The sequence below is a fragment of the Orcinus orca genome, chromosome 1 (genome assembly GCF_937001465.1).
Source record: "Orcinus orca chromosome 1, mOrcOrc1.1, whole genome shotgun sequence".
NCBI lineage: Eukaryota > Metazoa > Chordata > Mammalia > Artiodactyla > Delphinidae > Orcinus > Orcinus orca.
In genome coordinates, this window is record NC_064559.1 from 125,474,067 (window position 1) to 125,488,616 (window position 14,550).

Here is a 14,550-nt window from a genome sequence, read left to right on the forward strand (position 1 = left end):
TCAATCCTGACTAAGCTGTTACATTTAGGTATGGCACATGGACATGGTCAGTGGATGTGGCCAGAGAAATTCTGATATGACCAGATTAAATTCTGGCACTCTCCTTCCACCAGCCCCAGCCTCCTTTCAACTCCATTTTCTAGGCTCAGTTGGCACAAATGTGTTTTTTTCCAATGTCTCTTTCCTAGTTCTCTAGTTCTTCATGGGAATTGGTATGCTTTTCCTTAATCATTGGGACAGGGTGCCTATTTCTGCCAGCTGCTACCATGAGAAGGAACTCTGGCAGAAGAACCCTATCTACATTCTTCTCAGATATTGGATGGGATGTTTACATTAATACGCTGAATTCTTGTCTGAAATGTTCACAATATTCCTTAGGACATATATATGTGTGTGTATATATATATATATAAGAATATATATTCCAAAAGACTGTTGCAGGTACATATCAGTCTTCATTATTTCTAAACATCATATTTTATCATCTTTCAAATACAGCTAAGTCATAATTTATACCTTTCTGTATGGGATTAAAAACTCTCACAAAACATGTCACCTTTATGTGTAAGAACAAAACTACAAAGATATCAAAAGTTTTATTAGTATGATGATGTCTTTCTTGTAATTGTCCACACTTTAAATATTTCCTTTTTAATTTTTTATTGATGTCTTGTGTACAGTTCAATGAATTATAACCTATGTATATTTCAGATCATTGTCACAACAATTGGGATGCAGAACAGCTCCATCACCCAAAGAACTCCCTTGTGCTATTTCTTTACAGTCACCCACACATCCACTCCTAGCCTGTGGCAACCACTGATCGGTACTCTATCACTGTAGATGTGTCTTTTCCAGAATGACATAAAAATCGAATTGTACAGTATATAACCTTTTGAAACTGGCTTCCTTCACTCAGCCTAAAGTCTCTGAGGTTCACCCAAGTTATGGAGTTTTATTCCTTTCTATTGTTGTGTAGTATTCCTTAATATGGATATACCACAGCTTGTTAATCTATTCAAGTATATCTTTTAATATATTTATATTAAATATAAATGGTATTTGTAGAATTGGTACAACATATTAAAAACTGTCAATATGATGCAATAGAAATTTCTTGGGAACCGGCCAGATCTAGGTTCAAACACCAGTTCTGCTACTTATTAATCATGGGCCAGCAGGAAAGTATCTCTGAGATTCAGATTTGGCAAAGTGGGAGGTAATGGTACTTAATATTGCAGGGTTCTAGAATTAACTACATACAATTGAAACATGTGAAGTGTCTGGCACATGGTAAATAGTCAAACGTGTCTGTATTACCTCCCATCTGCCACTAAGTTAAGGTAGCATAGTGTATATTTTTAGAAATTTTTGTCTTCCTGATTTTCAGGTGTGGAAACTCATAATATTGACCTTATTGTAATGATCCAATAAGGTCATAATATTGACCTTATTGTAATGTTTTGTGAGCAGATGGGAGGTAATCTATTCTTACTATGCCTGTACAGACCTTTGCAGAGCATAAATTCTTAATAAACATGTCTCTAAACAAATGCAAACCACTAGTTTGCATGCTTTTCTAGTACAAGGTTATCTTATGGAATAATTTTCTAGAGGACCGGAATCTGGTAAACTTGTTTTGAGCAGCACCAGCAGAACTGGGGGTCCATGTAGTCTGATGAGATATATAACAGAATATATATATATATATATATATATATATATATTTTTGTGGTACGCGGGCCTCTCACCGCTGTGGCCTCTCCCGTTGCGGAGCACAGGCTCTGGACGAGCAGGCTCAGCGGCCATGGCTCACGGGCCCAGTCGCTCTGTGGCATGTGGGATCTTCCCAGACTGGGGCACGAACCCGTGTCCCCTGCATCGGCAGGCGGACTCTCAACCACTGTGCCACCAGGGAAGCCCAAGATGCATATTTTATCTGCTCCTCATCTTGCAGTCATACATAGCCAGGTGGAGAGAAGGGGGCAATATTTAAATACAAAGGAGGCTTGGGTGATTCAGAGAGCATTGGTAAAGCCCTCTGATGAAGCTGATTTCTAAGCACTCTTATCTCACTTGATACTGGACTCCATTACCTGTCAGTAATTGATTTGTTGCAATTCCTGGAGCGTAGCATTTGGCTTCCTTATCAGTATGAGCAAGAAGCAGCAATTAAATTTCTGACCCAAAGGTAAAAAATATGTGTGTGCTTAGCCCAGACTCCCCATATTATATTCATTTTATACTTCCGGCTGTACAACTGAGTAAGACTGTCCTTCAGACACCAACATTTATCGTCTGAAAATCATGTTGAGGAGGGTTTCAGAGCAGTTGTATTGCCAAGTAGATCGTTAAAGTTATGTACCATTGAATCAATTTTAACTCATGTTTTCTGACTTTTACAATGAGGTAATAAAAATTTACTTGGTCTCAAACTTAACTTTAAAGAGTTCAACTGGAAATCCATCCGATTGGGAGGCACAGACATCATTAAACAGTGAGGAAATATAACTTATTTTTTCCTAACGTTACAATTTATGAAATAATCACCTGGATATTTCAGCAATCAAGCTTATTTGTATTGATCTTGTATAGGTTGATCCACTTGCAGTTGCCAATTTCATACGGTTCAACCTAATGAAGCATTCTAATATATTGAATTGGGAGAGCAGTGGGATGCTCTTACGGACTGCATTATGTCCTCTCACCACTAATATGTTGAAGCTCTAACCTCCAGTGTGACTGTATTTGGAGACAGGACCTCTAAAAGGGAGATAACTAAGGTTAAATGAGGTCATAAGGCTGGGACCCTAATCTGCTAGGATTGGTGTCTTTGTGAGAAGAGGAAGAGCTACCTCTCCATGCGAGGGCAGAGGAAAGGCCACATGAAGATACAGTGAGAAGGCACTGTCTGCAAACCAGATAGAGAGGTTTCACAAAAAACCAACCCTGATGGCACCTTGATCTTGAACTTCCGGCCTCCAGAAATGTAAAAACAAAAATTTCTGTTGTTTAAAGCCACCCAGTCTATGGTATTTTGTTATGGCCAAACAGGCAGACTGATATAGTTGTCAATCCCCAATCCTCCCAAAATTTTCACTCCTGGTTCAGTAGCTAAGCTGGATTATCCAATATTAAAAGGACATAGGGCATCTACTCCTCAAGCCTATGGTCTCATTTACAGGTCCACCAAACACTAAAATGAAAACTCTGTGTTATTTCAGAGCAGCTTATGTTTTATGCTCCTGTAGAATTACAAATAGGTATCTTGATTAGTAAAAACCTGATTTACTCAAACTGGACTCCACAAAGACTAGGACCCTCAAGTAAGTGGTAGTATTCTGCATACTACTTTTTGGAAGACTGATGTTGTCATATCTCTTCAGTAAATGGAGTGGGGGGAGTGTAGTTTTAAGAATCAGAGATTCTTAGAACTATTTTAGCATATAGTAGTCACTCAATAAACAGTATTGTGGTTTCAAATAAATAAAAATATATTTCAGGCAATTTTTTTCGCAAAATGTCCAGAGTTTATCCTACCATCAGCACTTACAAAAATCAATCTCCTACATCTAGAATCACTACAATAATAAACAGTAAGAGCTGAGCTTCCAAATAATGACCCCTATGTCAGATCACCAAAGAAAAATGTAGTACATTCAGCACAATTTGATTACTAATTTAAGAGTTCTGACAAAGAACGTTAGAGGGTTTCTATTAATAAAAGCAGTAGTTCCCCAGGATACTCTATTTCATGAGCCTTTCTAAAGTTAATTAAGATTTTACTCTTCATGTTCTTCTATTTTTATTGGCGATCTGTATGAGACAAAAGAAGTATTAAAGCAAGTCATCACTAAGTGGAAAACAAGGTAAAATATTTTATCCTTATCAAGTACATTAAAGGCCCCATTACACATTGAAGCATTGATTATAATAACATAATTGATAAATAATGAAATATGATTAATCACACCTGACTTAATAACAAAGGGTGATAATCACAAGAGTAACAAAACAATATGCACAGTGATGTTTCTCTTCCAAATACTTCCCCCACTTTCCTTCAAAGTGATACAATCTATAAATATTTATACTTTAATGGCAATTTTTCTGCTACTTACTAGCTTCCAATTAATTCAGCAATTAAGACATTATTTCTTTACTTGACCAAAAAATTACTTTCCATGTTTATAGATGTAAACTTGTAGGTGGAAAAAGCTCAGTAATTTATGAACACATTCAAGAATGATGAAATGATGAAATTTAGGGCAGAAATTCATCATGCCAGAAGCCTTTGTGCTCTCACTAAAATAGCATTCCAAAAATCATCTGATTTTTTTTTTTTTCGGTACGCGGGCCTCTCACTGTTGTGGCCTATCCCGTTGGGGAGCACAGGCTCCGACGCGCAGGCTCAGCGGCCATGGCTCACGCGCCCAGCCGCTCTGCGGCATGTGGGATCTTCCCGGACCGGGGCACGAACCCGTGTCCCCTGCATCGGCAGGCGGACGCTCAACCACTGCGCCACCAGGGAAGCCCCAAAATCATCTGATTTTAAACTAATAGTACTAATAGTTGATCATGGTCCATGTGTGAACATAAGGAACCATTCTGAGTGTCTAATTTCTGTTGTATCTTTACTTCAATCATTACCTAGTGCATTGAAGGACAACCAAACAAACGCTGATTGGCATTCACAAGCTGAATCTTTGACAAAGGACCCGCAGCTGTCATCAGCATAGTTGGCATCACATGCTCCATATCGCTGCTAAAGAAACTGTTTCTCAAATTGTTAGCAGGATTTGTGATTTTGTTCAGTAGGATGGTTCTCATTTATCATAGCTCACATAACGACTTTCAGGTGTCTTCAAGTAACATGAAGTTACAAAGACAGTTCAGCAGAATTTTATGCAGGCACTTTTCCAAATGGATCAATAAAAGTTTTGCTGATCCAGCAGTGGCAGGATTAATTATACCAGAAGAGTAACAATAACCGTAATGATCACTTATTGTGGTGAATGGCCAAGGTTCTATATCACATCTTAGTGAAGTAGGCAACATTATCCTCATTTTAGGACACTACAGAAATTAAAATGACTTGGGCCAAGGTCCCTCAGTTATGAATCTACAGAGTAAAGATATGAAGTCAGTTCTGTAATCCCCAGTCCTCAGGCTTACCCATCATACTTAACTGACACACTCTTATGTTCTTATCCTTAACAATTGTTTAAAGGTATTCTTAGGGAAATTGAATATTTTGAAACTTCCCCTGATGTTTTGGATCCATAGATTTATACTTAACAAAATAATTTTTTTTTATCACTAAAACATATGGTAAACAATTCCATATTCACAGACATGGCAACAGAGCAGGAAGCAATTAATCTGAGCTTTGGGGAACTGAAACTCAGTGCTGGGGAGAAAATCCAGGACCCACTCAGATGAGGTATTCTCTCCTCCTAATTAGGATGCTTTCTAATGTAGATTTGTCCAATGCTTTAATATTTATGAAACATTTTATAAATATAAGTCATTCGATGTCTTTGTAAAGATTCACTAACCCAGTTTTACAGATGAGCAGACTAGATTCAGAGAGGCTAAGTGATTGTCACGGCCACACAGCTTAAGTAGTAGCAGCATGTCCCAATTAACTTTCCCTAACTTAATAATTTAAATTTTAAATTTTACTATAGGATAATAACAATAATTTTAAAAGATAGCATGCTAGTTAAATTTTTCTGTTCTTTCCCTGCTTTAATATTTAATAAATTTGGGTTCTTTTACCTGGTCAATCAATTTCACACCTATACCTTCAGTGAAATATAACTAGGTTTTCTAATAAAATATGTGCTTCGTTTGTGATAACTGTTTTGAAAGTGAAAATTTAAAATACTGGAAATATAGAAGAATAGAATAGCTGTAATACAGTCACAGAGTAAGGCACTTTAAAGATATCTTCGTGGTTCTAGAGGAAGATAAGTACCACTTATTCAGGTCAGAAGCATCTGGCCTTTGAGATAAACATCCCATTACAGCTGGAACCTCAAAGGCAGACATACAAATTACTATTCTAGCTGTTTTTCTTTCCTGTTTTCTTGAGAAAGCAGTTACCTCCTAAATCAAGCACTGAAAACCACCCTGTGAGGATGCAGTATGCTATGACATCCAAAATAAAGAGGTCAAAGGTGTAATCCCAAATGCTCCTATCTCTCTTTAGTTTTCGTATGAGGATATTGTCTCTTTGAGTTTGTATGAATGTGTTTAAGTACAACATTTCTTTAGTTAACCACCCCTACATCTTATTTCTTATTCAAGCTTCAGGGGTGTTCTCTATATCAAATTGTTTGGAAGTTAGTAAACTAGTGCAATTGTTCATTTTCTAGATCCAGGTCAATAAAGATCTGTTGAGATATTGTCTTTTGCAGCTCAATAAGTATTAGAATGAATTACTTATTCTGAACACAGCTATCTGGCCTATATAAAGCCTTTTTTTTCCAAACCTATTCCCATGAGATCTTCTACCAATATATGTTAATATTTAACGTTCCTCATTAGTACAAAGTCCTGTAACTTGTCACACATGTGAATCTCCTTAAACATCTCTAGTGCAGGTTCAGCATTATGAATACGGATTTTTGTTGTTGTTTTTAAAAGAAGGACTCTATTCTTCTTTTGGAGAGCTTCCCTAGTCCATTTATGTACAGCCTTCTAAATTCATACCTTACCATCTCATCTATGAACTGAAAGTAACGTTATTTATCTCACCATCTCAGCTATGTACAGAAAGTAATGTTATTTATCTCTGTTTTTGCACATGGAATGAGAAAATTTCAGGAAAATGCCTGGGTTTACCTCTCAGTTACCTGAAACACATGGAAACCATTGTTTATAATTCCATATCTCCTTTGGTCCTTGGAAATGCTCAGGTATCTCTGCCAAAAACATTCTGTCTATAAACTAATGAGGTCCAAATCCCTGAACCTGAGCAGAGAATCTCAATCTGGCTCTTGGTATTCATAGATTTGTTGTACGGAACCCAACTGGTCATAATCCTGAGGAGTCATGTCCATCTCCTGTTCCGTTTTAGCAGGCACATTAGGTTCTCAAACTTAAAGAAGAAGAATACATTCAGTCATCTAGCTATCCACAAATATTCAATGCTTGGCTTCCCAAGGATTATTCAAATGGTCTTTGCACTTGCTACCAACCTAAAGGTCCCCTCCACCTTGCCTTTTTGTACATTTGTCTTCTATCTATAGAAGAAAAGTTATAAACCATACAGACAAGGACTACATCTTTCTATGCCAGTCTAGCACCTTACTAGTTCTTACTGGAGCATGAGTATTGGGGTGGGTAGATGGGAGGTATTGGAACTGATAAATGATTCCCCCAAGATCTGTCCCAGTATTCATGTTTTATAGGTGGAGAAACATGGTGGGATGGAGTGGTTGTTAAGTCATGCACAGATAAATACAATATGAATCACTGGGAGTTGGAAAATAAAAGTTATAAATACCACACTTTTGACCTACATTACTCACTTTGGTAGGAGCTGACATGGGGAGAATTTGGACAGGACAGACTGACGGCTACAATACATTTGAAAGCACAATGATATGCCTAAGAATTAAATTAAATTAAGAATTTGGGCAAGATTCCAAAAGATTAAATATGAGTAGTGCTTTTTTTAATCTAGAAACAGATAGTTACATTAAGAATTGAGGCAGGGGCTTCCCTGGTGGTGCAGTGGTTGGGAGTCTGCCTGCCGATGCAGGGGACACGGGTTCGTGCCCTGGTCCGGGAGGATCCCACATGCCGCGGAGCGGCTGGGCCCGTGAGCCATGGCCGCTGAGAGGCCCGCGTACCGCAAAAAAAAAAAAAAAGAATTGAGGCAGGGTTCCAAAGGATTCTTTGAAGTTGAAAAACGTCTTTTAGAAAAGAATTAGCTTACATGATTCACAGGAAAATAAAATGAAGAAAGGCCCTAAATAAGTACCTTCTTTGGTACTTACTTGGTACAAAGCCCAGAGGTAAGAAAATTAGTTCATTTTGTCCCCAAAGAAGCTCAGGCTCAGGAAAGTAAAGTAATCAGCCCAAAGGCATATTGCTCATGCTCTTTCATCCACCTCACACCATTTCTATGTATAACCAAGCTGTTCAAATATTCATGGAAGTTTAATTTAATGTTGGTATCTTTATAATGTGAGTTAAGATTATTAACCTTGAATTTCAGCATTGGATGGTTAGTCAACCATGAGTCGGTCAACAACAGTTTTTGACCATCTAAAATGAACAAATCATGGGGATATTGAGAATTCTGAAGGAAAATAATATCTTATTCTTGAGGTGGATACCATCTGAAAGAGAAGATAGAATGTGCACAAATCTACAGAAAAATATATACAGAAATATGGATACACCCAGAATCACTTTGTTTTTGTTTTTGTTTTTCTTTGCGGTACGCGGGCCTCTCACTGCTGTGGCCTCTCCCGTTGCGGAGCACAGGCTCCGGACGCGCAGGCTCAGCGGCCATGGCTCACGGGCCCAGCCGCTCCGCGGCACGTGGGATCTTCCCGGACCGGGGTACGAACCCGTGTCCCCTGCATCGGCAGGCGGACTCTCAACCACTGCACCACCAGGGAAGCCCCAGAATCATTTTGTAAGCAATAAAAAGAGAAGGAAGTGACTGGTGATGGGTGTTAGAATGACCTGGGTTAAGGCAGGCTAGATACATGTATGACTAAAGGTTAAACTTTATAGAATTTAAACACAATGTGCCAGACATAATGAAATGAGCATCAATAATCCTCATAACAACCTTGTAAAGTAGTTACGAGTATCATCCCTATTTTACCGGTGATGGAAGCAAGGCAGGAAGAGGTTAAGCATTTTGCCCAGGTTCCCAGAACTGGTAAGTGGCGGGGCTGAGATTTGAACTGAGGCAGTACCAGAGTCATTGCTCTAACATTGCCCTGTGTGCCAAATAAGTATACAGGCTAGGTTTATCTGGGGACATAAAGATTGGGATTCCCTAACCTCGAAGTAAATTTTATACGTGAAAACACTTCCCTGTTGTTCTTAGAGGAGTAAGTTCCTTAATTCATTCAAAGATTAAATATCTACAGTATACCATACACTGCTCATGCTGGGGACAGAGCAGTGAACAGGACAGACGAGGACCCGGCTTTGTTACACGAACAGTACTAGGCACACATAACACCAGAACAGTGCATTACAGTGCATTTTAATTTCAAAAGTAATGCACGTTTTCATCAGTTTGAATACATTACCTACGTTAGACTCTCCTTAATCCAAAGTTACATTTTAAAACTATCCTTTTAAATTAACACCATTCTTCCAAAAATTCTATTAAACAGGATTTAGAACCAGATTTGCAGTTTAAACACTCTTACAGTCTTAGAATGATTTTCTGAATGTAGCACTAGACCATGTATCTTTGTAGTAGTTATATTTTCATCGTATGATAAGTCTTGCTTGTCCATTTAGGAACAGTTTGCTCCCACTGCCCCAAATTGCTTATTACATAGGTTTTTCGGTGTTGTTTTCCTGGTAAGCACTAAGTAATTAGTTATTAAATGATGTCTGTAATAACATGGAGGGTAAAATAATTCTACATTAAAGAAAGTCACACTGCCATTATTATCTCATCCCTAAACCACCAATCACTTGCCAAATTTAAAAGGCCTTTTTTAGCTTAAAAGTGTTTTTTCCTGATGATAAAGGCCCACCTCTAAAAATCATCAGGCTACAACCCATTAACATGAATATTCTACAAATCTCCTAAGGTAATTCCACGTTGTAATGAGAAGGGCAGGGCTCTAGGAGTATTTTCATCCCCTCGCCGTGCATACAGGCTTCCTACCTGCTCTCCGGAGTGAAAGGTAAGCAGTGTCAGGTTCCACTAAGCTCCACCCCCCCCTAAGCCCCCTCAGTCGGCTGCCTAATCTTGCAGGCAGGGACCCATATGGCATCACGAAACGGGCTCCTTACATACATGCAGTTACACAGCTACTTACATACCCACGCACACGCGTGCCTGCCCAACGTATGGGTGTGTTTTGTATGCCTGTGGTGTGAGCCCTCTGTCTCCCTCTCCTTTCACTTGACCCCTGGGGAATCCCGGCAGTACCTGGGAACTCAGGGAATAGCGAGGTGAGGCAAATGGCCCTTTTCCCTTCCCTAGGGGCTGCACTGCTGGGTCCCAGGAATCTGCAGTGCCTCGTCTCACAAGCAGCTAATAAAGGGAAACTGAGAAGATGAGCCAGAGGAGACTACGTGAACGAGGAAGGGGCCGTTGTACAAGACATGATGCTTCGGGAACTCCCGAGCTATGATTTCTGTTTTTACATACAAAGCCCTAGGAAGCTGGAGCGGGAAGCAAAAAAACTCAGAATCTAAAATCCTCTGGGATGATGTTTCTCATTGCGCCTAGAAACTCGCGCTGGGCGTGTGTCCTGCACGGGGTTAAGGAATCCAAAGAGGCACCGGCTGAAAGTCGCTGCGCGGAATCGGCACTTGGCGCTTTACGGGGTTGCGCTCCGAAGACGCGTCCGCACCATTTTCCCAGGCGTTGCGCGGGTTTCCTAAAACACCCAGCTGCTGCCTCAGAAGGGAGTTTCTAGAAGCTCCTTCTCTACTGCCTCCCCTCCCCCCCTTTTGGTTTTTACCCCTGTGAGGAGCTTCGCTTGCTCCACTGCCTCCGCCTTCCGAGGGGTACAGGTGCCGCTGTCCCAGCCGCCGCCGCCCGGTCCGCCCCTCCTCCGGGCGGGCCTGGGGGCTCGGCCCCGCGCAGCTGCATAGCGAACGGTGTCTCGCCTGGCCGCGACCCGCCGCCCGGGACTCCCCGCCCTCCCGCGCGACCCCGCGCCCGGGCGGGCGGTGCTTGCGGCGGGCAGGGGGCGGGGAGGGGAGCGGGGGTTCGTCCGGGGGTAGCCACCTCCTCCGCAGCCAGCCGGCGCCTCGAAACCCGGACCTGCCTCCGCCTCTTCCTCCGGCGGCTCCATCCTGCCTCCCGCGCCTCGTCCTCCCGCCGCCCCCGCCGCCGCGCCCCCGGTGGCTGCCTCGGCGGACCCGGGAGGGGGCCCGTCCGCCGCCCGCTCGGCTCGGCCCGGCCCGGGAGGCGTGCATGCCCCGGCTGCCCGCGGCGCTCACCAGCAGCATGCTCTATTTCCAGATGGTGATCATGGCAGGGACGGTGATGCTGGCGTACTACTTCGAATACACGGACACGTTCACTGTGAACGTGCAGGGCTTCTTCTGCCACGACAGCGCCTACCGCAAGCCCTACCCGGGCCCGGAGGACAGCAGCGCCGTGCCCCCCGTGCTCCTCTACTCGCTGGCCGCCGGGGTCCCCGTGCTCGTGGTAAGCCCGGGGGTGCCCGCCCTCGCCCCGACTGCCCTTTTCGGCCCCTCGCCTTCAGGGTTGAGGCCCCGCTGAGGTCGGGGCGCGGCAGCCTTTGCCTTCTAAGTTCCTCCAAGTTGGCGGCAGACCCTTCCCCAGAGGACATTCTTCTAGGGCGCGTCGGTATGGGTCCGAAGGAAGCCCCCAGCTCTCCCCACCTGCCGCCCCCGCACCCCCCGCTACCCCCCGCGGTGGCTGCAACTTAGCGTGACACGGAGGGGGATGGGAGGGAAGGGGGCTGTAGACGGTAATGGGTGGGAGTCGGGGTTGGGGAGGAGGTGAGTTATCCGGTTGAATCTTGACTTCATCTACTCTGTGGCCTTGCTCCGCTGGCTGCCACCTCTCACATTGCGACTGGAAGACGAGCAGCAGCGGGGCCAGCGGGAGGGAGACGGCGATCAACTGCTGGGGTGTGGAAGGGACTTCTGCTTCCAGAGTCGGGGCGCAAATTCCCTTTTTACCGCCTCCTTCCCTTTCGAAAGGAAGTGCCAATTAGACTAAGCTGACCAGGGAACAGATATCTAAAAAAGAACATGAGACCTCTCCTAAATGAAGAGGCTCCAGTAGCAGTGCTTGCTGAAAAGCAGGAGCTGTGCCTAAATTACAGGATTCATTTAAACGCTCTTCCATTCCCTGGGCGGCTTAAGTCCTTTTCTCATAGAGCTTTTCTGAGAATGCCTTTTGGATTGTGTGTGTGTCTATACGGGCACATGCACGCATATATATACACAGATATACATATGTAACTATTAGAATGATAATCGTATAATAATTTACATATGTGAATGTGGTGCAAAGTTATAGGTAGGAGAATTGGTGGTGTTTTTTCAGAAAATAATTATTATGGTTCCTTTAATACTGTCAAAGTATTGGAGGTTCCCTTCTTGTGGTACAGCTCATCTTGTCTCTCTCTCTCTCTCTTTCTCTCTCTCTCAACAGATAACTAATAAGAAATTAAAAATGAAGAGGGAAAGGAAAGGGACTTTTTTTCCCAGTGGTTGAATGTGTAAATTGCAATAATGAATGTTAAGAATATCTGTTTTATCTGTTAGGTTTGGATATTCATGTTTTCTTTGATTTTAGAGGAAATGAGTTAATAATTTACAGAATAATGAAAAGTTCCTAACACACATAATGGAATTCCACAAACCAAGGAACTTCTTGATAACTTCAAAGTAACTTTATCACAGGTACTGTGATAGTTGACGTCAAATACGGCTCCAAGAATACTGTTTTGAAAAGTGTTAGACCTTGCACCAGAAAATGTTTTGTTTTGTTTTTTTTCAGTTGTAATTTGCTAAAATATATCAGAAACCCCGAATCCAGCTTCATGTTGGTGTTCTCTCTCCTCTATTTGGAAAGCTGTAAGAGAAAAAAATAAATTGGTCCTTCTTGGGCCCTTTTGCTTTCTGCAGATGTTGAGTTTCCAGACACATGTTTTCTAGGAGACTGAATAGCTCAGGGATTTTTCAAGGATTTTTTTTTTTTTTTTCTTTTAAGAAAAAAGCCTGTCACTTTCAGGACACTGGTTTGGGTACAGCCATAATCAGTAATGTCTGTAACTCATCCCTTGGTGATTACGATTCTGTGGCTTATTTAAATGAGATAGCACTTTTCAGATCCTAACCATCCATCCATGGTGGCAGGTGCCATTTAGAGACATAACATATTTTCCCAAAGAATTTGATTATTCTCCACTTAGGGGGAACCACAGAGGGGAAAGGGAATTAATTAGTCATTATTGAGCACCTGCTTTGTGCTGGGCACTGAATAGTCATGGCCACGTATACTTCTCAGAGCATCCCTTCCAGGAGATAGTCTCTCCAGTTAACATTTGAGGACCCTGAGGATCAGATAATAAACTAGAAGCACCTGAAAACAAAAATGGTGGGTGTGGTGTTTGATGCCTGTGAGACTGATGCCAAATGCCATACTGCTTGTCCTACTTCCAAAAAACATGTTCTCTGAAAGAAGATGAGAAAGGCTGCTTGGGTGGGGATCTAGAATATTCTTGAGAGATTTTAAAAGGGAGGATCCAACGTGATTTCCATGTTTCGATTTTCAGTTCATTAGTTACAAGAGAGAGAATTTGGGAGTCAGTCTGAAGAGAAGGAAATGTTGGATATTCAGGCTAGCTGTGCTGCTGGCCTTTGTTTCTGCTTCTGCTCTTCCCAATATTACACTCTCATAATGTGAAAGTTTGGGAACAGTAATGGCAGCCCTGCTTTTCCATTCTTCTCAAGAACACTGGCTTAGCACAGTCACTTTGCATGAAAACAATATTATTAATAGTAATGTTAGTAGTACCCATCATTTGTTGGGTTACATACCCTATACCTATCTAATACTTGCATTATCTATGAAAGCAGTTATTATTACTGTCACCTACCCTTTGGCAAAACTGAGGTTTAGGAAGGTTAAGTAACTTGCCCGAGGACCAAGGCTAAAAACATTACACCCAGAATTTTAACCCTACCGTGTCACGCTTCCAAACCTGCGCCTTTCTATTACAATATGCAAATTCAGCTTACTTATAAATCATTCTTCTAAATAAATGCCTCAAATGGTCTCTTTCCCCATCTTTTACATTTCTTGGACTGTAGTGATACAGATTCTTCATTATATATATTTTTAATCTTCAAAACTCATTCTAATCCTTAAAGTTAATTTTGAAAAGTAGCTCTCCTTACTGCCACAATCTGTGGTTTTGTTTCAAATTTGCCAAATTTATTTATCTAAAAATTAAAAGGAAAATATTCTTTAAATTTTATCACTTTTATATAGTGTTGACTTGGGGCACATGTTAGGAGTCTGACAAGTTTGGATTCAGATTCAAAGTGCATCCTGCTGTTATGGTAAGAGTTGGGGATTCTGCTTGCTGTGTAACCTTGAACAACTAATTTATAGCTCCTTAATCCTTAATTTTCTAAGTCACAGGATTTTGAATATTAAATGAGATATAATATATAAATATCATTCTTTGCCCATAGTTGATACTCCATAAGAGATCACTATTTCATTAACACTATTAGTAAAATAGTAATTCAGTAAATGCTTATTGAATTCCTGTGTTACAAGCACCATATCAGCCAGAGTGGTGGTTATAAAGGTAATTTCAGAAGTAAACCATG

The 14,550-nt window shown here is 41.5% G+C and overlaps 1 protein-coding gene across 2 annotated transcripts in view; it reads left to right on the plus strand.

Annotated features, from left to right (window-relative positions):
- Nucleotides 1-10,960: 10,960 nt before the first annotated feature.
- Nucleotides 10,961-14,550, plus strand: part of PLPPR5 (phospholipid phosphatase related 5) — a 127,954-nt gene continuing 124,364 nt past the window's right edge. Inside the window, exon 1 of one of the 2 annotated variants that reach the window (XM_004263066.4) lies at nucleotides 10,961-11,380. In XM_004263066.4, coding sequence (XP_004263114.1) covers nucleotides 11,144-11,380 — 237 coding nt within the window. In that variant the 5' untranslated portion in view covers nucleotides 10,961-11,143. The remainder of the gene's footprint in view (nucleotides 11,381-14,550) is intronic. The other variant, XM_049714806.1, reaches the window with a different exon arrangement.